We start from the raw sequence: 21,995 nt of genomic DNA on the forward strand, positions 1-21,995 counted from the left end.
AGTTTCTCCTTTAATCCTTCGCTGCTTCCTTTCCTGCTCCATCCTTCCTTCTCTCCTTCTCTTCCTTCCTTCCTTCCTTCTTCCCTTCCTTCCTCTCCCCTTCCAGCTGTCTGTGTTTCCTCTCTGACGTCAGCGGCTCTTTTTGTCCCTCGCCGCTTGTTGTTGTTCTGCTCGCCAACAGGAGCAGTTTGTCTCTCAATGGGAGGAAACTGACCCTGCCCCGACCTGTGTGTGTGTGTGTGTGTGTGTGTGTGTGTAGGGTCTCTGGACAGGATATTAATGTTATAATCGGAAGCTGGCCGCCACCAATACACTCTCACACACTTTTTTTCCTCACACACACACACACACAGTTTTCCACCTCTCACAAACAAGCTGGTATTTTTAGATGGTGATTTGCATGAAGCGCTTGGTGTGTTTCTCCTCTCTCTCTCTCTCTCTCTCTCTCTCTCTCTCTTCTCTCCATTATTCATCAATGTCTCTCTCTCATCCGTTAGTCTCTCTTCTCTCTCTCTCTTCTCATTTTTCATTTCCGCTTTTTTCTTTCTTTTTTTGTAATGATGTGTGAGGCTTTATTTAAATAATATTCCATGACTCTCTCTGTCTCTTTCTGTCTCACAAGTTAAAACAGCGGCGGTGTGATGAAAACAGAGCCTTGTCTTGTCGTTCGTCGCTCGTCCTTCGCAAAACGAAACTGACATTTATCATTTGAAGGAAAAGTGGCCAGAGGGGTGGGAAGAAAAAAGAGTCACCTGGTTCCAACAAAAACAAAAGAAAAACACAGACGCTGGGCTAAATCCGGTCCCCGCTGCACCTTCCAGTGGCTCAGCAGCTGTTTGCATCTGTTGCTACCATCAGTCTGTCTTGACCAATCAGATGAGACCCTGGAGCCAGACGAACCATTATGTAGCATAAAGACCAACAAAGAAGAAGTCGCTCCCAGGAGCTGGTGGACCCTCACTCCAGAGCCCCGGGATCCAGTCCAGCTTCAAGCAAGAACCCTGTTCATTCGTAGCTTTTAATGTTAGCGAACGTCGCTTTAAGCTTTCTAACCTTAGCCACCTCCTTTTCCTAACCTCAACCAAGCAGCTAATGGAAGCCAATCCAACTGAAGTGGCTAAAGTTAACCTGTGAGCAGCTTCAGCCACTTAGCTTCCGTTAGCTGCTTGGTTAAGGGTTAGGAAAAGGTGTAAAAGCTAAGAATGTACGGCATGGCACGTCTGGCTCCAGGGTCAAGACAGGCTGATGATAGCAACAGATGCCAACAGACGAGGTTCTCGAGGTTGTGTGCATGGGTTTACTCGTCATATTTGTTTGTGGTGGAAGCAGACAGAGGAGCGGCCTGTCGGAAAAAGGAGGAGAAAAGGAGGAAGGAGGGAAAAAACACTGAGAAAAAAAAACTAACTTGTGCCTCTGTTGTCTCCGTCCAGTCATAAATGCAGGGATGCGGAAGTTTTACCTGCAGGCCAACGACCAGCAGGATCTGGTGGAGTGGATCAGTGTTCTCAACAACGCCACCAAGATTACTGTGAGCCCCGCCTTCTCACACACACACACACACACACATTCATATTTCTATTTATTCTATGTGTATTTCTTTTTATTTTCCAGTTTTCTGTTTTCCTAAGTTTCTTTGCAGTGATTAAAAGTCATTCTCTACATTTAGGCCTCTCGCTCTCCCAGTTGTAGAATCTGAGTCGGCCGCAATTGCTGACCTCTCCCCCACTGTAGAATTAAAATCATCTTCAATTCCAATTTTTTTTTAAAAAAAAATTATTATTATTATTATTATTTTTAATTTAATTTTTATTTTATTTTATTTTATTTTATTTTATTTTATTTTATTTTTTATTTGTCCGTCATGCTGCAGTGACTAGGTCCATGCTTCCTGTTGGTTGTTATAATTTCTGGATTATCTGGAGATTTATTCCAGGCAAGAAATGTCAGAGAGTGGAATGCATGGAATATCAGAGAATTGTACGAATGCGTCCCATAACGGCGCGTTCAGACCAAATGTAGATTCATGACTAACAGTGTGTGTTTGCGCAAAGCCAAGAAACATGCCGGCACATGTTTCCGTTGCATGCGTCATACGCATAACTCTGTTTTATAAACCCAGTCTTTGTGTAATTGCTGGCACGTGCACGAGTCTCATGCACGTTCCCGTAATCAACCACAAATGACACGCCCCTAATTAGCTCATTTGCATATAAATCCCTGTTGCTGCTCCTTCATTTTTTCAGACGTGGTGACTAAAAGCACAGCGAGCTCCTTTAACTCACACAGCTCAGCCTGTTTACAGCTCATCATAATCAATATTCACTAATCACACATGACCCAATAAATCAATCCACCCATCAGTCACAGCTGGATTATGTGACACACATTGCAACACACACACTCTCACTCACAAATATAATAATAATAATTTAAAAAAAAATAGATAAATAGGCTCATATAAAGTCATACACACACAGTGGCATTGGATATTAAAGACAATTAGTGTATTGAAATGGTAAAGGTACAGTGATAATGTCAGTTTCATGTAATTTTCTGCCACTTCCCTGGCAGCCTGCAGCCAAAACTTGGGTGTGTGCAGGCGTGAAGTCTGCAGGAAGCTCAGTCTCACCACACCTTCTTTTCTTAGAAATACATATTTCTGTGCAGAAAATAACGTCTGCATGTGTCTGTGCAGATGCAGCGTTTATACATCTGGCCTCAGGAGTGAATACAGTTTTCAGTTAATGGAAGCACTGCCTTTTATTAACAAAATGGAGATCCTGACTAGTTTTGTGTAAATTATCACCCCCTTCACTTGTTCATTGGCCAGCTAGACTCCAAAAACTGTCAGTGCCTCATACAGTAGATCAACTTAGTCATGCAAAACAGCAAGTCATGCAAAACAGTGTTGCATGACTTGTATGCAGACTCCATGACTGACAGATCCACAGGTCAGGGGAGTATCATAGTCCAAGAAATGAGGAAAGGCATTTTGGTGATTATTTTCCCAGGAAGTGGGAAATTATTGTTTTTGAGTGATTTTGTAAAACTGTGCCGAGTCATTGATAATCATCCTTGAGCGCTGCAGGATTAACGGGCACTTTAACTGCAATCATTTCAAAAGCAGACCTTTGGAGTAGTGGATTATGATTTTTATTCATGTGATGATCAGGTCAAAACATTGTCTACAAATGTACCACAATAATATTAACAGCTTTTTTTCAGTTTTCCTACATGCTTGTTGTATCTAAGTCACAGAACAACGTCAAAACAAAGTATACCCATAATCTCCAACACCGACAGGATCACAATTATTTTCCATAATTTAAACCTCAGCAACCATAGCCCAAATCATCTTACAGTAACCATACATCCCATAAATCATTCCCCGGCAACTTAAGAAACAGAATCATTTTCAGCATCTAATCCAGTTTAGTTTCTGTGGCTTCTGAGCAGCCGTAGAGCCGGTTGATCCTCAGGATGTCGATGCGGGACAGGCCCTGCCTCTGGCCGATCTGGACGGTGGGGTCGGGGATCGGGGTGATGCTGTCCTTCCCGTACTGGACGGAGAAGGCCGTCCTGCCATAGTGCATGATGGAGGAGTAGTCGTAGGGAGTGTCCAGGTTGTTGGTGTACTGCTTGTGGAAGTTGTAGGCCATCCGCGGGTTGATGTTATCCCAGTTGATCCTGACATACTGGTCGCGGTCGCTCCTGTTCTGCTCGTGTTGGAAGCCCAGAGCGTGGCTGATCTCGTGCTGGATGATGCCGTGGTAGAGGCAGCCCTGCCTGTTTAGGGAAAGCACCTGAGCTCCTCCCGCCCGGCCCAGCGAGGAGAAGCACCCGTCCCGGTTCTCGATGCTGATGAAGTCGTACTCGTCGTGGCGGGGGACGAAGCGGAGGCAGGTGCTGTCGTGGAAGGCCTGCATGGCGCGGTCCATCATCCAGCGATCCCAGTCGGAGAAGGCGGAGCTGACCACGTAGGGGATCCTCACGTAGCCGTCGGCGCTTTTCCTCCACAGGCAGTTGTTGCTCCAGCAGAACATGGCGTTTCGGGTCCTGGGCACCAGCAGGTCGCCTTCCAGCAGAATCTCAGTGGAATTGTTGTTGGTGGACAAGATCTGGGTGCTGATGTCGGCGTCGCCTGGGTCCTCCACCTGAAGGAGGGAAGATTGAAGGAAGTAGGAATACACAGTTTGCTAGACAACTGAGATGACTGCTGGATCTGTTTTGTTTCACTGAGATTAGGGTTTCGGGGTCGGATACTCTCTAAAAATGCTTCTGTATTTCTGTCCTCATTGGCCACAGGAATATTTGTGTGCATTTTCAGGGCTTGTTGACATTTACGCGTAAAGAAAATTTAAAGGAAAGCAACAATGTGCAAAAACATAAACCTGAGTTTGTGTTTCATGATTTCTTACACTCAGAAGAACAGTTTGCACACCTACAGGTGCGAGACAGGTGCGTAGGAGAAAGACGGGTGGATCAAAATTCGCAAAAAGACTCCTGTGCACTGTCTAACTTGCACGGATACATTTCGATGTTGATGACTTATGGTATAACGGATATCAAAGATCAAGATGTGAGACGTTTCTCAGCTATCAGACAGTGTGAATCTGCTTCCGGAAACACCCACCAGGATCTCTCCGACCACTTGGACGTCCTCCAGCGGAGAGGTGGCGAGGGAGAAGCTGAAGAGGAGCAGCTGCAGAAGGCAGAAGGAGAAACTCTGCTTCATCGTCTCAGTGTCTGTTAATCACAAAAACAATGAAACTTGGTTAAATTTCTCTGAAAAACAGACTTACAGGCGTTTGTCTTGGTGGCTTTGAAACACAGTGAAAACCAACAAATTACCACAGTTTAGGTTAGAGTGGTGTGTTAAACACTGGATATCAGTCAGCTCGGCATGTCCACTTCTGAAATGGTCTAGTTTCTTTTGACATGAAATTATGTTCATTACCTTTCTGTTCATTGTGCTAATTCTGCAAATTAATTCTTCATTTAAAGGCTGCATGTATCCCAGAGTTCCTGTTATTGAAAAAGTTAAGGGGTCATTCTTCATTAAGGAGCTGCCATCACTAAAATAATGTCTTTAGTCTGCGTTTAGTGCAGGGTTTCTGTCCCATAATGGTTTCAATTGTATTTCAGAGGCTTTTCTACTTGACAAATCTAAAATTCAAGGTGGTCACAATGAACAGTTTGATTTGTTTGATGTGAAAATGGTCAAATGTAAAAATCAGCTTGTGGATACTTTAGTCTAAAAATATTAGTGTCGGTATCAGCCTTCACAAACCTTCCTAGGTCTATAGATCACATTAAAGGAATGGTAAACCCAGTTAAAAATGTGGATTTTATTATTTTATATTGTTCTTGAGCGCTATCTGCATCATCCACCAAGCTATTAGAGTTAATAAAAGTCACTAGCTGTAATAAAATAGACTTTTAATCCATTCCAGCAGGACTGGGTGGGCTTTAGTTCCCAGAGAGCAGTGATTATCAGTAATAGAAATATAGAAATAAAAGTGCTGTAGAAATAAAAGTGTCTATGATGCCGGAGCAACCAAAGGAAACCCAAACACGGAGAGAACACGCAAACCCCAGCTGAACATGTGAGCACAGGAAGACCGTGACCATGAAGCCCCTGCTGCCGGTCGACCCGACCATCTGGAAAACACAAGATGTCTGAAGGAAACCGGGAGGTCTTACACTGTGGAGGACCTGGAGACGCAGGTGGGGGATTCTGGACAGGTGGATGTCGGATGGGTCCGTCGATGGATGGATGGATGGATGGATGGATGGATGGATGGATGGAGGGAGCGATGCCTTCGAGGTCCTTGGATCTGCTGTGTGAAATCCTTACTCAGTGCTGGGTTTTTATATTCTCCTCTGCAGGCGTGTCCGCCTGCAGAGGATTTCGGACCCACCTGCTGTCCAAACGTTGACGCTGGACACCGCAGCCCACAGCTTGTGTCGTCCTCCATCAAGTTTCAGCTTTCAACCAAACCAAACTAAGCTGAGCCGACGTTATTCCCCAGTTAATTCCCAATAATTCTCAATGTTCTCAATAAAATTACAGTATTTTGTAGTTTCAGCCTCAGTACTTCAGTTTTTAAGGAATGAAATAAGAACTGTGTTTTTGTCAGCTTTAAAACTTAAGAAATGTTGGTACTGGTTGTCCTGTTATGAATTATGAATTACCACTAACATTCCACCCAGTCTCATATTGACTTAAAAAACAAAACCTGGGACTGCAGTCGTCCTGGAGACGACACGATTCACCATAAAGGGGTTTGATTCGATATTGCTTTTTAATTTTTTTTTTTTTTCAGTAAATCCTGGATTATGGAAGGCAGGTGAGTCATCTTTCCAAAACTCAAATGATCAAATTCCAAATTTCAGGATGACTTTGAGCTTTTAACTCATTGAATTCCAGGCTTTTGTTCTGAAAGGTTTTATTCCACCCACTGAACAAAAATCGCTTTATTTCTGTCTGTTGTCACATTTTTGGGTGGATGTTTTGGTTGTTTTCTTGTGTTTTTACATTTTTTTGAGGGAGGGTTTCTTGAAAGTAATGGAAAAAGTGCAATTTCTGTTTTTTGATATTTTTGAATAATTTTCCAATTTTTGTCTTATAATTCTTTATGATTTGTTTGCTTACTTTTCTGATCATTTTCTTGGAATTCTTAGACATTTTTTGGCTAATTTTGTTCCAATATACTTGGTGCAAATTTGCAAAACAGTTTGAGTTTTAGTTACCTTTTAGTCACCAGACTTTTGTGAGTTTTTAATCTAGTTTTTGTTGACAGAACCCTCCGTGGTTTTAGCTGATGAAAACACGTTTTGTTTCTCTGTAAATTCCTCAGTAGGTGGTTTGTTTGTGACCTTCATGCACATTCAGTCACTTTGGCCTCTTGTATTTGTTTTCTTGCTGCACTTAATAGCGCGTCTGTTCCCTTGCAGACCGAGGTCAGGAGTCTCTTTTTTTTGTTGTTTTTTTTATTTGCTGATGAAAATATTTTGTCATATCTTTTTGCCAACAAAGATTCATTTTTGTTGAATTTTTTATTTTAGTGAATACTTTAATTAACACAGAACTGTTTGCTCTGACCTCATTTCGCAGCACCAGAACACACAGACAGGAGCACATGTAGGCAAAGCTTACAGTATTGATTTGATTGTGGCTGAATGGGGGAGGGCTCTCTGTGTGTGTGTGTGTGTGTGTGTGTGTTTTGCGGGTAGGGCTGGAGATCGGGGGGTGGGGTTATTCCTCTTTAAACCTAAATAAACCTGTGAAGGGAGTTCCCGGCGGCTCAGCATGACTCTAATCCAAAGACAGTCCAGCTGACACTCACAAGGGATTTGAAATTTCCACACCTAAATTTACCTTCAAAACAAAAGACTTCTAAAGATGCCTGTAACATCACATCTGCCGCATAATGTCAGACCAGTCAGGAGATTGAAGTGAATGAAGAAAGATAATCGTCTATCACAGGATTTAGTGGTAATTGAGCGTGGTGGTGATATCGTACGGATTCATACATCAGAGAGGACGATCAGGTGTGCGGTTTCCATTTAAACGGTGCAGCACAATGCGAAATGGCAAAATTAAATGTACAGAGCAACAAGGCAAAGGCTAATGACTCTAACCAGCGCAGTTATACAGAAACCTGTGCAGACTACATAAGGGACTGTGTGCCGTTTCGAATGAGGGGTTTTAGATGCTCTGAAGTAAAAAAGCTGTGACCCTCCATCTGACCCAAACAGGGCTGGACAATTTGAGAAAATAATCTTAATTCCAATTGTGATTTAAAATGCATTCATTTTTTTTTAAGTTCCTTATCTTCTGCATTATTGAAGAAACTTAACCAATAAATCATTCTATCGTATGACCAGCACAGTTTTAGATAGATTACACGCAAACAGCTCTTTCCTGCAGGCCGGGCCTCTATGTGATGATGAAATTAGGTGATGTTTTTGTCACACTGCTGTGATTGAAGTGGTTGATGGACTGACTGGTTTGACTTCCAGCCTTGTTAGCGTGTCATAATTATCACTACAACACAAAGCACCTCCGGATAACCCTGGTTCAGACATCAATATGAAAGTCAGTAACATTTCATGCCAACTAAAGTGCGGATTGAATTGATATAAAAACACTTTATCACTGTCTATTGTAGATAATCCAGAGTCACTGTAATAAACATCTGTACTGACCACATGTCAGTAGTAAGAGTGAAAAGCTCGTCTTGTCCCATGGACTCAGTTACTGCCTGAGGAATTTCCCCCGTGCCGTTTTGAATTACGCTCGTATGGAGTCGTGTGTTTAAGCAGTTCAGGCGATGATCCCTGTCGGGTGGGATTTGGCTTTCTCTTTTGTTTTGGTATTTTGGTATTTTGGTGTCTTGGTGTTTTGGTAAGAGCTGGTACAGACGAGTGGCGTTGCCCCGAGTGGCAGCAACAGAAGCACAACCCCGACGCTGTGCAGCAGAACAGTCTCTAAAGCTTCCTGGGTGTCTGATTCGTCGAGCCTGAGGCCGTTGAGCGACGCCTCAGAGGTGTTGCTTCCTCGTTTCGCCGCCCGCTCTGCTCTCGACTGCATGTCACGTGACCGGACTGTAACCACAGCCTTTACGATTAGAAAATCCTGATTTATCGTATCATGGTGTTCTCACAAATGCAATTAAGCGTTCAGCCCTAGACCCAAACATAATTATCCCTGACCTTCCCCAGGTGATTCACTCTTCCCAACAAACTTTATGCTTTATTATGTTTTCACCGTCGAAACAGTTCAGTGTAACACCAGCCCAGTTTTCACCTGTGACCTGCAGAGAGTTTCCTCACTGTGTGTGTGTGTTATGTGTTAAACTGGGAGATGAAAAACGCAGCGTCTCACACACACACACACACATCCACTGTGTGAGAGCTACACACAGCACACACTTGGTTAATGTCGCTGTCGGTGTGTTTTCCAGGTGCCAAAGTCAGCAGACAGTCCGAGCAGCTCTGAAGCTCCTCAGGAGGCTCAGGGAGCCGCCAAGCAGATCTCCTACAAGACTGAGATCATAGGAGGAGTCCCCATAATCACCGCCACGCAGGTAACACACACACACACACACACACACACACACACACACTCACACACACACACACGGACGAGTCCTGTCCTGTCTGGTATGAGGCTTGTGAACACAGTACAGCCTGTGTGTGTGTGTGTGTGTGTGTGTGTGTGTGTGTGTGTGTGTGTGTGTGTGTGTGTGTAGCGTGGGGAGGGAGCATCATCACATCAGTCACAAACTTGATACTTTAAATAAGATGAAGCCGTTTCAGCTCCTCGTACAGGAGGGGGCGGAGCTTTCTCAGTGGAATGTCAGGCTGTTGTTTTTTTTTTTTTTTTTTTTTTAAGTTTGATCCTGAAGAAGAGTCATGGTGGCTGAGCTGGAGATGAGCCAGACTCCTAAAAACCACGTTCCATCGTGATTAAACGGCTTTCTTACCGACGTTTGGACGCACATTTTTTGTTGCAGATTACGTTTCTGACACAAAACACATCAGAACATCTAGTGTCTTCTGTTGGGCTGCATTTTAGTCCTTTTCATGACTTTATCCACCAAAACCACTCGCTTAAGGTTAGGGAGGGTTTTACTTTGGGAAGCCCAAAAAATCACTGGCTATACAGCAGGAGAAAGAGCGAGAGACTGTTCATACACACTATGTGCTGTGTGTGTGTGTGTGTGTGTGTGTGTGTGTGTCAGGAGCAGGGGGAGGGGCAGAACGGGGCGGAGCGGGGAGGACTCAGGCGGCCTCAGAGCCAGCTGCCCTACTTCCTGTCCAGAGGAGCTCAGGACCAGACCATCATCAAGGCCGGGCACTGCGTCAAGCAGGGCGCCGTGGTGAGCTCACACACACACACACACACACACACACACACACTCTCATCACTCACATCACACAGCTATTATCATTAGTATTTTATATATTAATATTAATGTACATTATTAATCAATATGCATACACAGTTACTCGCTAGCAGCTGCTAACACTAGCCTATTAGTGATGTAACGTTAGCTGGTGTGCTAATCAGATGCTAGCAGCAGGACAGGGATGGTTAGCTGATGGCTAGATAGATAGATAGATAGATAGATAGATAGATGGATAGGTATACTTTATTGATCCCAAACTGGGAAATTCCCACGTTACAGCAGCATCATCAATAAAAAAAAAAAACATAAAATAAAATTAAAATTAAGAAGTATATACAATAGAGACTAAATATACTAAATATATACACTAAAAACAATAAGGGCTAAGTATATACAATAAACTAACCTAAGAATATGAGATGTTGAAATGTGAGATATACTGATGGTAATAATAAATATGAAAAATGAAATATACAGATAGTAGATAGAGCTGGCTCGCTAACCGCAGGGCCGCTCCTCCTCCTCCTCCTCAGATGAAGAACTGGAAGAGGAGGTACTTCATGCTGGACGAGAACGCTGTCAGCTACTACAAGTCTGAGCTGGTGAGACACACACACACACACACACACACACACACACACACACACACACACACACACACAGATCTAGCTTTATTAACTTGACCGGATGAGAGCGGGTGAAATTCAGGACGGGGGAGCTGGGGTGGGCGTGGTCATGGTGGGCGTGGTCACGTGGCTCTGGTGGGCGTGGCCTCCAGTCCATCATGTCCAGTGTCAGTTACAGTAAAACAGGTGAAAGTCAAAACTCAACGCTAAAATGTCTTATTTTTGTTGGTGACCCTGAAGTGGACAGTGTGCCATTCAGAAACCATCGTCTGTCGTATTTAATTCATTTCATTGAGCTGATTTGATCAGCGCGCTGCCTGACTCAGCATTTTTGAGGTTAAAGACGTAAATTTCCCTGAAAGAAACCTGGATATTCTGTGAGAAAAATGTCACAAATTTATGAGAAAAAAACTCGAAAATTTTTAGATTATAAAGTCGCAAATTTGCACAGAAAACTCGGATATACTCTGAGATGAAAGTTGTAAATTTATGAGAAAAATCTATGAGAAAAAAACTTTAACTTTAATTTTCTTGCACTGTGGGATTTAGTTACAGTTTTGGTGGTGGTGGTGTGTGTGTGTGTGTGTGTGTGTGTGTTTTACTCTGAAGGGCAAAACAAACACACCCACAGTGCGGGAGGAGGAGGGGCGGAGCTCTGTCTGTCTCTGAATTAACCCTTCAAAACCCGAGCACACTCGCTCCTTTCATTTCTGTTTTTCAAAAAGTTAACAAGAAACTTAACAAGAAATGAGTCAGACCAAAAAAAATTCTGAAAATTAAGAAAAAAACAAACAAAAAAAAGCAAAAAAGTAAACAAGAAAATGTCTTGAAAATTAGCAAAAAAAAAAAAAAAAATCCTGTAATATAGTATTAAATATAGAATTATAATAATTATAAGTATAGAATAAATAGAAATTCAACAGGAAGAGACAGAGAGAGTTGTAAAGAGACTGACGGTGTGTGTGTGTGTGTGTGTGTGGGTGTGTGTGTGTGTGTGTTGCCTCAGGCTCATGCTTGTGTCGGCATGTGTGCTGCATTCCTGCTTCCACATGTGGCGAGTCTGAACCAGCCTGTCTGCACACATGCCTCTGTGTGTGTGTGTGTGTGTGTCTGTGTGTGTCTGTGTGTGGGTGTGTGTGTGTGTGTGTGTGTGTGTGTGTGTGTGTTGTCGTGGTGATGACAGCAGAGTGTCTCTCATGTCTCGGTGTTTTTCTGACAGACAGAGAATCAGATTTAAATCTGTCTGCTCGCTGCAGTTCAGTGTTGTGTCCAGCGGGGGCAGCAAGTAAAACGAACCTTTTGAGACCTGAGCAGCTTCACTTGGTTTCTGTCACAAACTGGTGAGGAGAAAATCAGCAGGAAATCACTGGACTTTTTTTTTTTTTTTTTTTTTTTGTAGGTCACAATTGCAAATAAAATTGTTAAAAAAAAATGTGCAAAAATAAAAATAAATAAAGATAACTGTTTTGTTCTTGCTTGTCTGATATCTCTGAACAGACCTGGGTCCTGAACGGCTCCACATTTCCTTCGTCTGAGCTTCTTCTTTTCTTGATCTAGTTGATTTTCTGTTCATCTGACTCGGTTTAGCCTTGCGGCGCCCCCTGCAGGTGGACAGGTGTTTTATTTTGTTTACTTTAGTTTTTAAGATGCATCAGGCCCCAGAAGGCAGCACCAGGTCTTCAGTTTGAATTTATGAGTCGCACTTTTTATCTTAATTTTTTGGGGTTGTTCCTGGTTACGCTGCTCTTGTGTGGTTTGATGAAGCTGCTGTGCCGGGCTGTAAAGGGTTAACACACAGCCCGGAGGTGTGTGTGTGTGTGTGTGTGTGTGTGTTGGGAAATGATGAAGATTGTCCTTGGTCTTCCTCACAGGAGCGGGAGCCGCTGCGAGTCATCCCACTGAAGGAGGTTCACAAAGTGCAGGAGTGCAAACAGAGGTCAGCGCACACACACACACACACACACACACACAAAATGACCCAAAATGACACAAAATGAATGTCAGCCCTCAGTCTGGACAGTTTTACCAAGACGATGAACATTTAAGCAACAAAAACCATTTCTGTCTCCTTTTTTTTAAAAATTTATTTATCTATTTATTCATTTATTTATTATAATATAATTTCCTGGTTGCACATTTTGGTGTAGTTTTTTGTAAAATTGCCTTTTTTTGTCATATTTTTAAAAATAAATCAAGCCAGTTTGCTCGGGGTTCAAAGGGTTAAATGCTTGTAAAAGGCGTCTGAACACAAACTGCACAAATCCTGATGAAATGAGCTGTAAATTTGTAAAAAGTTACAAGAAAATGACCTGAAAAAAGAAAGACACAACAAATGACTTGAAATCAACCAAAAAAGTTCACAAAACTGAAAAAAGAAAAAGAAAAAAAAAAAACAGGAAAATGACCTGATTATTTTCCTGTAATCATAAATCTGTATTTATAGTATTTTTCAGGTCGGTTTCTTTCTTTCTTTTCACAGTCAGAAATACATTTTTCTGCAGTTTCCAGGTCGTTTTCTCGTAGATTTTTACTCGTTTCCTGTTCAGCTTCTCGTCGCCTTTATTCTCTCCGTGTTTTTTGGAAAAAAACAGAGCAAATGATCTTGGTGTGGACAGGTGAGCTCAGGTGTGGACAGGTGAGCTCAGGTGTGGACAGGTGAGCCCAGGGGTGGACAGGAGAGCTCAGGTGTGGACAGGTGAGCCCAGGGGTGGACAGGTGAGCTCAGGTGTGGACAGGTGAGCTCAGGTGTGGACAGGTGAGCTCAGGTGTGGACAGGTGAGCTCAGGTGTGCAGCTCTGAGTGTGAACCTGCTGTGTGTCCTCAGTGACGTGATGATGAGAGACAACCTGTTTGAGATGGTTACCAGCTCCAGAACCTTCTACATACAGGTGAGACACACACACACACACACACACACACACACACAGGAGAACTCTTTGGTGTGTGAAGCGTTTTCTTTCACTTTGTGTTTTAACCTCACATTTTATTTTCTTCTCACTCTTTCTTTGTCTGTCAGCCGTGGAGCTGAAACCATGTTGTTTTTGTTCCAGTTCATTATCATTATTAATTTTATTATCATTTATTAATTTTATTATAATTATTAATTGTATTATCATTATTTTGATCATCATTATTATTATTTTCCTTCTTCACAAATGTTTTTGCAAATTCCTGTAAACCGTAGAAACATGACATTTTGCACATTGGTTGGAAGTTGTGTGCAAATGCTGCCCAAGAAGTTTGACCCCAGTCGGCCTGATGGGGGCGCTATAACTAAAGGTCAAAATTTTGAACTTTAAAAATTCATTCAATTCGCTGTGGATCATCACTGGACCAAACGGGTCAAAAGCTGCTTAGGCCTTGTTGATATCTTATTTCATTATCAAGATATCGACCAATGAACTTCAAAAGGGGTGTGGCTTAGCACGTAAACACACAAAACTCAACAACGGTTGAGCCAATCAGCACAAGGCTTTTCTGTGCACTTTTCAGGTCAAATTTCTTGATTTTAGTTATTTGAATATGTATGCCTTTTTTTTTTTTTTTTTTTATTTAGGTTGCTTAATTTCAGGTCATCTACTTTTTTTTTCTTTGTTCTTTTTTGGGTCAGTTTTTCTAACTTCTTGCTCATTTTTGTGGAACTTATTGTGAAATTGCTCGTAGCCGTTTGTTTTGAATTTTCAGAGTTTAGAAAATGTTAGATTTAAGAAAAAACTTATTGATTGGAGTGTGTGTGTGTGTGTGTGTGTGTGTGTGTGTGTGTGCCAGGCTGACAGTCCAGAGGACATGCACAGCTGGATCAAGGCAATCTCAGGGGCCATTGTGGCTCAGCGGGGCCCCGGGCGCTCAGCAGCCACGGTGAGTTTCCAACCAGCACACCAAGATGAGGCTGAGCACACACTCTGACACACACTCACACACACTGACACACACACACACACACTGAGAATGACAGGCTCACTGCACTGCAACCTTCTTAATATAAAACATGACGTTAAAATCATCATTGCTGCGTTTCGTTTTTGTATCATAATTTCTGCTGAATAAAATAATCGTGGAATTAAACTTTTCCTCCTCATCGATTCGTCTTCATCTGTCGTCCAGGTTTCCTTCGCAAAAGTATGGAAAGTCGACTCACACTAGTTTGTCTTAGCAGGTTTTAAATTAGAGTTAGTCATAAAAGTAAAAAAAAAAAAAATGCTTCTAAATTACAGGAAGTGTACACTGGAGTACTGCAGGGGGCACTTGAGATTTTTAAAAACAATAATAATAATAATAATAATAATTTATAAAATATCAGTCATGCATAGTTCCTAAAATAATAATAATAAGTAGCAGAAACAGAAAGAAGAGAATCTGCTCAGTGTCAGGTTGTTGGTTCACACTGATGGAGCCGAGTCGTCTGCATAGAGGATTTTTGGTTAAGACGTCGCTGGTTTCTGTGGTTAAGAATTTTTCAAAAATATTTTCCTTTTTGTGGTGTGGATGGTGGAAAATGCTTCAGTTAGATGATGACGATGATGATGATGATGTCACCACTGTCAGTTTGCTTCTTGACACATGATCAGAACACAAGTTCTCACTATATTACACTCATAATGGAAAAATAAAATTTAATAAAAATAATATTAACATAAAAATATAATGATAATACAATTAACAGTTTGTTATGTGCTGTTACAGATGGAGTTGCTGATGATGCACAAAAAATTTCAGCTGACAGTAAAGTGTAAATCATGAAATCATTCACTCAGTAATGTTTCACTATGATATAATGCTTTAAACTTTAAAGATTATAAAGTCACTAATTTATGAGAAAAAAAAAAAAAACTAGAAAAACAGTTTTTGTTTTGCGCTGCCGCTCACCGTGAGGATTCTGTGATTCTGGGCTAAAATCACCAGGATTTCCTTCTTGCTAAATCCCATTGCTGTCAGGTATTTTTAACAATTTTTCCACGTTTTTTTATTGCAAATTTGTGACTTTATTTTCTCAGAATTTTCAAGTTTTCGAGTATTTTTCTTGCATATTTGTGTTTTCCTCTTTTGCCACTTATCTCAGAAACTCATTTTTTTTTCTGAATATTGCCCCTCCCCTTCCAGCTCTGCACTTTCTTTTCTTTTTTCTTTACCCCGGCCCTGATATGCCGTCGTACTCCTCAGTTTCTGTTCTGTTCTTGTTTGCGTGTTTTTACATTCTCGTGTGCAGAGTCAAACACAGATTTTTGAATCCGTGTAGGAAAAAGTAAGAAATAAAAAAAATTTGTCAGCAGGTTGATGCGCAGTGAGCCTTTATTCCTCTTTTCATTCATGTTTTGTGATGATGTGCTAACTGTACATCGTGTCTCATGTCAAACATTTTCAACAGGATTGTGTCGCTCTGTCACATGTTCACACAAACTGATGATGATGATGATGATGATGGTGATGATGATGATGATGATGGTGATAATGGCAGTGGAGGTGGTGATGATAGCATACAGTGTTTTTATTAGCAGCACAGGCTGTTGCAGTTTGCCCTGCACAGTCTGTTCAAAACACACTCACACACACACACATTCCCTTTTACGGTCTCTTCAATCTGTTCCTACATTTTCTGCTTCCTTTCCTGTCTTGTCTTCTGAAGAGTTGAAGAGTTTGGTTCCAACATGACTTAATTATCTGCAAAAAACAAAAACACAAACATGCTAGGTCATTTTGTTTCATCGTTCAGTGTGAAAATCTTGATTTTCTTCCAATAAGGTAAAAAAAACCTGCCAGTGATAATATGCCAGAGATAATCCCACTTGTTCCCAACGCAGTTTCTCTTGTTTCAAGGATTTTTTCTGACAGTATAAACGAGATGCAACAGTATAAGAAGCATAAATACAGAATGAAGCAGATTGGCCCACGAGGATCTAGAAAGCAGAGCAGCGTTAATTGCCGGATCTGCAGCGATGTTCAGCTATCACCAGTAGGAGGCTCCACCGTGCTGTATGGTGTGTGTGTTTGTTGTGTTCATCCTGTCCGCTCTCTGTCCTGCACATGCTCACATGCAAAAAGCTGTCGAGAAATGTGAGTAAGGCTTTCCATGGCGACAGTGATCAGGTTTCTCCCGCTGAGATCTACCTGTGCTTATCGGCTTTCTCTACATCCCTTTAACCTGATTAATGAAAATGGCTCTCTGTTTCCATGGCAACTCAGAGATCAGAGAGCAGCATGATGAGGAGAACAGCCACATTAGTAACGTGACTGGACACACAGTGGCTTATTCGCTTTCACTCGGTGCACCAGCAGATCCGTTTCCTTCCTTCTCACCTGGAAAATCCTCCATTATAACAGCAGCCCACCAAGGTGTGACACACCTGGCTTTTAAAGAGGACGGGAGACGGCCTCTGATTGGTTTACTGCATGTTGCACCCAAAACACAGCCAGGATTAATGAAGAGACTCAAACCAAACCAAGTGGGATCATCTCATCCACTGGCAGATTCGTTACCTTGTTGGAAGAAAAACAAGAATTTAATTCTGCAGAGGAGACTGAATGATTTGTAACATGGACGTTTTTGCAGTGTGAAAAGTAAGTTCAAGCCCAAGTCATAAATTATGGTGTATTTTAAAGCACGGCAGGTAACTAAGTCCCTGGCCAAGACAGTTTCCAAAACCTCCAGCCTGGATCCTGGACCGTGGAGCTGGCTGTGGTCCGGAGTGGAGCTCCTCTGTGTAACTGAGCTGTGTGTAAATGTTGTTTTCAGATCCGTCAGGCCAGACGGCTGTCCAGCCCTTGTATACAGAGGTATTCGCCTTTCTGCAGTGGTGAATGCAGCACGTATGTGACCCCAAACCTTGTCCTCCCAGCCCCAAAACCAACCAACCAACCAGCCAACCCAACACTCAGCTGGAGCGCCCCCTGCAGGAGCCGTCAGGCCCTGCAGACACTACACACCTATTTTGTTTGTTAGCTAGCAGCGCAAAATCAGATGCTTATGGGAAGCGTTTGCTGTGGCTCCCGCTGTTGATTTGACAAAACTGAAAAGCTTTTTGAAATACAACACTCAAAAAAAAGTTTTTTTGGTTTATTCAGTGATCTTTGGGTCAAGAAACAATACAGTGCATCAAAGAGAAGAAGACAGCAATCTAACAAAAGGTTTCTGGTGGATTCCTGAAACTTTTTCATGGATTTTTTTCTCTGGCGTCTTTAGCATTTAGCATGCTAAATGCTGACTGATGAAAACATGACGAGTGTCATGCTCAAAAACAAAACAACCAAAACAACAGATCCACCACTTGAAAAATTGGCCCCTCGTCTTGCATCATAACAGCTGGCACTAAAGTAAAGAACACGATGCCATACGGCTTCCCAACCAATGATGCATGACTTGCACAAAATTAATTGTGTCATCATCTTTTTTTTGAAATAGTGACACATTTTTTTTATTCTAAAAATGTAAGTACCTTGCATGCATTCTGTCTAGACCACAAGATTTTGCAAGACACATCAGATGTAATATTACATCGGGAAATAAAACCTTTAATTGAAGCTTTGAAGTTTGCAAGATGTCAGCAGTTCAACCGGAACAGCAGGAGTACCAGAACCTGCTGATCGCTGCTAGCTAAACCCGAGGTGTGAAGTGGTTTGAACTAAACATTTTCCCCCGGGCTGCACAGATTCAGCATCCAAGAGAAGCTGGTGTGTGAATGTTGTTCACTGTGTTGCAGAAAACATTACATTTTTTGCTTAATCAGAAATTACAACGGCTTGCACAGTGGTCGCTAAACTTACATGCATGCAAGCTGTTAAAAAAATCTGCACTTTTTTGTGCAAAATTCACATTCCGACATTCCGGCAGCCCTATTTGAAACTGTATCCTGTGGAGCAACATTTGCTGACCGGCTCGCCACATCTCAGTGGGTCTGAATCTGGACAGAGCCTCGCAGTGTGCCTCCGCTCTGACACTGCTGCTAGCTGTGTGGTTTGCATCGTCGCTACCTCCTCCAGCAGGTCTTAAAGCAGTGGAACAGCCCTTTAACATCCCCGCTCTGCCTGTCTCTGTAACACAGCGTCTTGGCAAGTAGCTGGTGCGTAGATTTGCGTGAATCGTATTTGAGATTCCTCTTGAATGCATTCAGTTTGGTCAAGTCTGAGTGCAGACGACTCTGTTTTACACCTGCATTTAACATGTGGCTGGAAATCCAGATTGTGCTCAGATCTGTTGTAGATGGTGAGTGTTTACATCTGACGTTAAAGTGTATCTCAGGTATGCACACTGAAAACTGCAACCCAGACACTTTCTCTTGTGATATTCACGCCTTGGGCCCTGTCAGTTTCCTTAGCCCTCAGAAATGTGAGTAAGGGTTTCCGTGGTGACAGTGATTGGGTTCCTCCAGCAGAAATCTACCTGTGCTAATCAGCTTTCTCTTCATCCCTTAACCTGGTGAAGGAAACTGGGGTTGGTGCATCGTGGAGACTGTTTTTGATCCAATCGGTCTAACTTTACTACTACACTTTCACATGTATGACCGGGAGATAGGGAACTGGGTTGGTGGGGAATACTGGGAAGACAGTGACAGCAGGAATATGCAAGTGAGAAGGAAGAAGGGATGGAGGAATTTAAGGAAGAAAAGAAAGAGGTAACTGACAAATTTTGGTTGATCCCAAATCTGATCACTTTGCCATTTCAAGCACTTGATGAGGCCAGTTGTACTTTCACAGCGGTGTATTTTTTGTTTGTTCTTTTTGTCCCAGCCAAGTTTACAAAGATCTCGGGCCGACTCGTTCTGTGTTTTCTAAATGTGCCACAGAAATACATTTGACTTGCCTTGACTGGATGGTGTCTCAGCCATGTGAATGCAGGTGCAAAACAGTCCCGCTGTGTCAGAAAGGCTCAATCAAACACCTACCTGACCTTTGACCTTCACACAGATGTGTCTCAGATCACCATTTCATGCCTTACTGCTGTTTGTTGGCAACATCTTCCTCCTCCATCATAACCAGTCTCACATCATCAAGACAGCATTACTGGCTTACTGATCCAGACTAACCCCAGAGCGTCATGATCAGTGACGTCACAACTTATCATTTGGTCCATCTTTCTTTTTTTTTCCCACATTTCTGGACACTTTTCCCGGACCGACGATGCCTGTCACTCCCTGTTTCTATCCATCCATCCACTTGTGAGAAGTGAAGATAAACAGTTCACTAGGAAACGTCCATGTAGAACAGAACTCTCTAAACGCTCAACCGGGCAGTGGCTGGCGTTGATTTGAAAAGTTGATTTTTGAAAAGTTGAAAGTAAAGTTGATTTTCAGTCACTTCAAAGCACCGTTCACCCCGAATTGATCTGATAAGTCAAGGAGCGACGTAGAAATGTTGAGGAAAGTTCAGCTCTATGAGACAGGAATCGGCCCGCGTGAATCGCCACGTCTCTCGATCTCGGTGGAAGACGTGATTTGACTGGAATCTGTGCGAGATGCTGTGATTGGCCGGTCAGTAAATTCCCAGACATCTTCGCCTTCAAGAAGTAAACAAACACAGCAGTGGTCGTAAAGAGTGGTGAATGTAACGGCTGCAAAGACTTGAGGGAATCATATAACGTCTATTTAGGACAGTGCTCTTGTTCATGATGGCTGCTGCTGGTGTTGTTGTCCTTGACGCGTGTGTGGTCCCATTATTAAAAGAAATAACAACCACAAGTTCTGGAGCTGCTCTCGATCCCGGTGGTAGACGTGATTTGACTGGAATCTGTGCGAGGCCCCCTGATTGGCCGGTCACGGTGCGCGGTGAGAAGTAAACAAACACGGTGATGGACATTTGGAGTCGTGAAGTCACCGACTGCAAAGCTGAATTTATCGATTTATTCTGTCCTCGAGAAACGTCAACGGTAAATCAAAGGCAGAACAGTCAGCTGATCTGAAAGACGCTGTTGTTGCGATGACGGGTCATTATGGTTTCATATTTTTGATTAGTTTTTATTTTTACTTCATTTTTAATTTGCATTTTCGATTCAGTTTAGTTTCCATGATGGGTTTGCTGGTCTCAGTTTAGTCTTTCTTGATTGAAAATCTTTAGTTTGGAGGTTTTTTTTTGCTTTTTTTATTAGTTTGAGTGATTTCAGTTAAACTAAAATGTTTTCTCACACCTAGTTTTAGCTTTTATATTAGTTTTAGCGAACTATAATAACCTTGCTGGTGATGCAGTCAGTGAACCTGCGGTGATTGGTTTAATGTTAACCAATCGTCTTGGCCCACAGGTGGGACAAACAGTCAGGTGACGTGAGCAGGACGCCTCATCGTGACCACTCACTTTCACAACACAACCAATCATCTCTCAGTTTTCTGTTTTTTTTTGTGTGTGTATCTCAGCTGTTTTCATGTCATTTTTTTCTTCTTTCATCCATATGTGAATCCTCCCAGCAGCTGCAGCGCTCCACTGAGCACCATTTTGCTAAAACAAACTCAATGTGAGCTTTCTTTCTTTGCTCTAACCCTCTTGCCATTTTGTCTGTTTTCCTGTGTGTGTTTGTGTGTGTGTGTGTCTGCTTTCCAGAGAGTGCGGTGTGACAGTGACGTACTAACCTTCCCCAAATGAGCCCTGCTGCCTACCTCCTGCCCCTCCCACCGCTGCTCATCGCCCAATCACATGCCCCGCTGCCTCTCCGCTTCCTTAGCCACCGCGCTCGTCTCTTGCTCCTGCTGAGCACCAGCAGCATCACGACTGTCAGTACGTGTCGCTCAGAGCAGCGCCACCCTCTGGATGTACGGCCACGATGCACCGGCAGCTCTGACATTGCACAAGCACAGTGACGTACCTGCACCGGGTACTGACGCAGTAATCACCACAAAACATCTTTACTTCTCCCAAAATGGTTCACTCTGTTCAGCCACAAGTCAGAAAACCCCCAACTGGTCTAATATCATAAATATAATAAGGGCTGCGTGATTTATCAGTATTAAAATAATGTCCTGAGACTGAGACCTGGTCTGGGAATTTGGATTTTGTGATACAGCAAGTACAAGCATAACAAGCACGTCTGTCCTTCCATCACAGTTTGAAAATTATTAGGTGCCGCGGTTTCACACTCGGTGTCCCGAGTCCAGACAAATAATCTGTAAAATACTAAAATGTCTCGGTTTTCAGCATTCACCACTGAGTTGTATGACTGTGTATTAGTGCCACTGGAGGAGGAAAAAGAAATTACAGAGCCGCGAGAGGGTCGGTGGTAAAATTCTGAGAAAAAAACTTTCTGAATTCCCAAGATTAAAGTCATAAATTTGTAACTAAAAAAAAAAAAAATAGTTATTCTCTGAGATTAAAGTGGTTTACGAGACAAAAACGCAATTTTTTCCTTTTTGTTGTGTATTTCTGTGCTGCCCCCTGCTGGCTGTGTCTCAGGCCTGCAGCCGATCACCTCAGCAGATTCTACTTTGACCTGGGATTCAGGAACAAGGAGATCCTGCTGATTTGAGCTCAGAATCAC

At 42.5% G+C, this 21,995-nt stretch overlaps 1 protein-coding gene across 5 annotated transcripts in view; it reads left to right on the forward strand.

Annotated features, from left to right (window-relative positions):
* The window catches only part of plekha1b (pleckstrin homology domain containing, family A (phosphoinositide binding specific) member 1b), a 50,704-nt gene that overhangs the window by 4,765 nt on the left and 23,944 nt on the right, over positions 1–21,995 (forward strand). For 2 of the 5 annotated variants that reach the window (XR_003930050.1, XM_030077218.1), the window contains exons 5-11: positions 1,431–1,528; positions 8,970–9,092; positions 9,750–9,887; positions 10,451–10,519; positions 12,415–12,479; positions 13,368–13,431; positions 14,312–14,401. Coding sequence is in view for 4 of the 5 variants with exons in the window: in XM_030077218.1 (XP_029933078.1) it covers positions 1,431–1,528; positions 8,970–9,092; positions 9,750–9,887; positions 10,451–10,519; positions 12,415–12,479; positions 13,368–13,431; positions 14,312–14,401 (647 nt within the window). In the remaining variant the exon portion in view is untranslated. Of the gene's footprint in view, positions 1–1,430; positions 1,529–8,969; positions 9,093–9,749; positions 9,888–10,450; positions 10,520–12,414; positions 12,480–13,367; positions 13,432–14,311; positions 14,402–17,273; positions 17,348–21,064; positions 21,684–21,995 lie in introns of those variants that run through there. The other 3 variants (XM_030077220.1, XM_030077221.1, XM_030077222.1) reach the window with 3 other exon arrangements.

The sequence above is a fragment of the Myripristis murdjan genome, chromosome 19 (genome assembly GCF_902150065.1).
Source record: "Myripristis murdjan chromosome 19, fMyrMur1.1, whole genome shotgun sequence".
Lineage (NCBI taxonomy): Eukaryota > Metazoa > Chordata > Actinopteri > Holocentriformes > Holocentridae > Myripristis > Myripristis murdjan.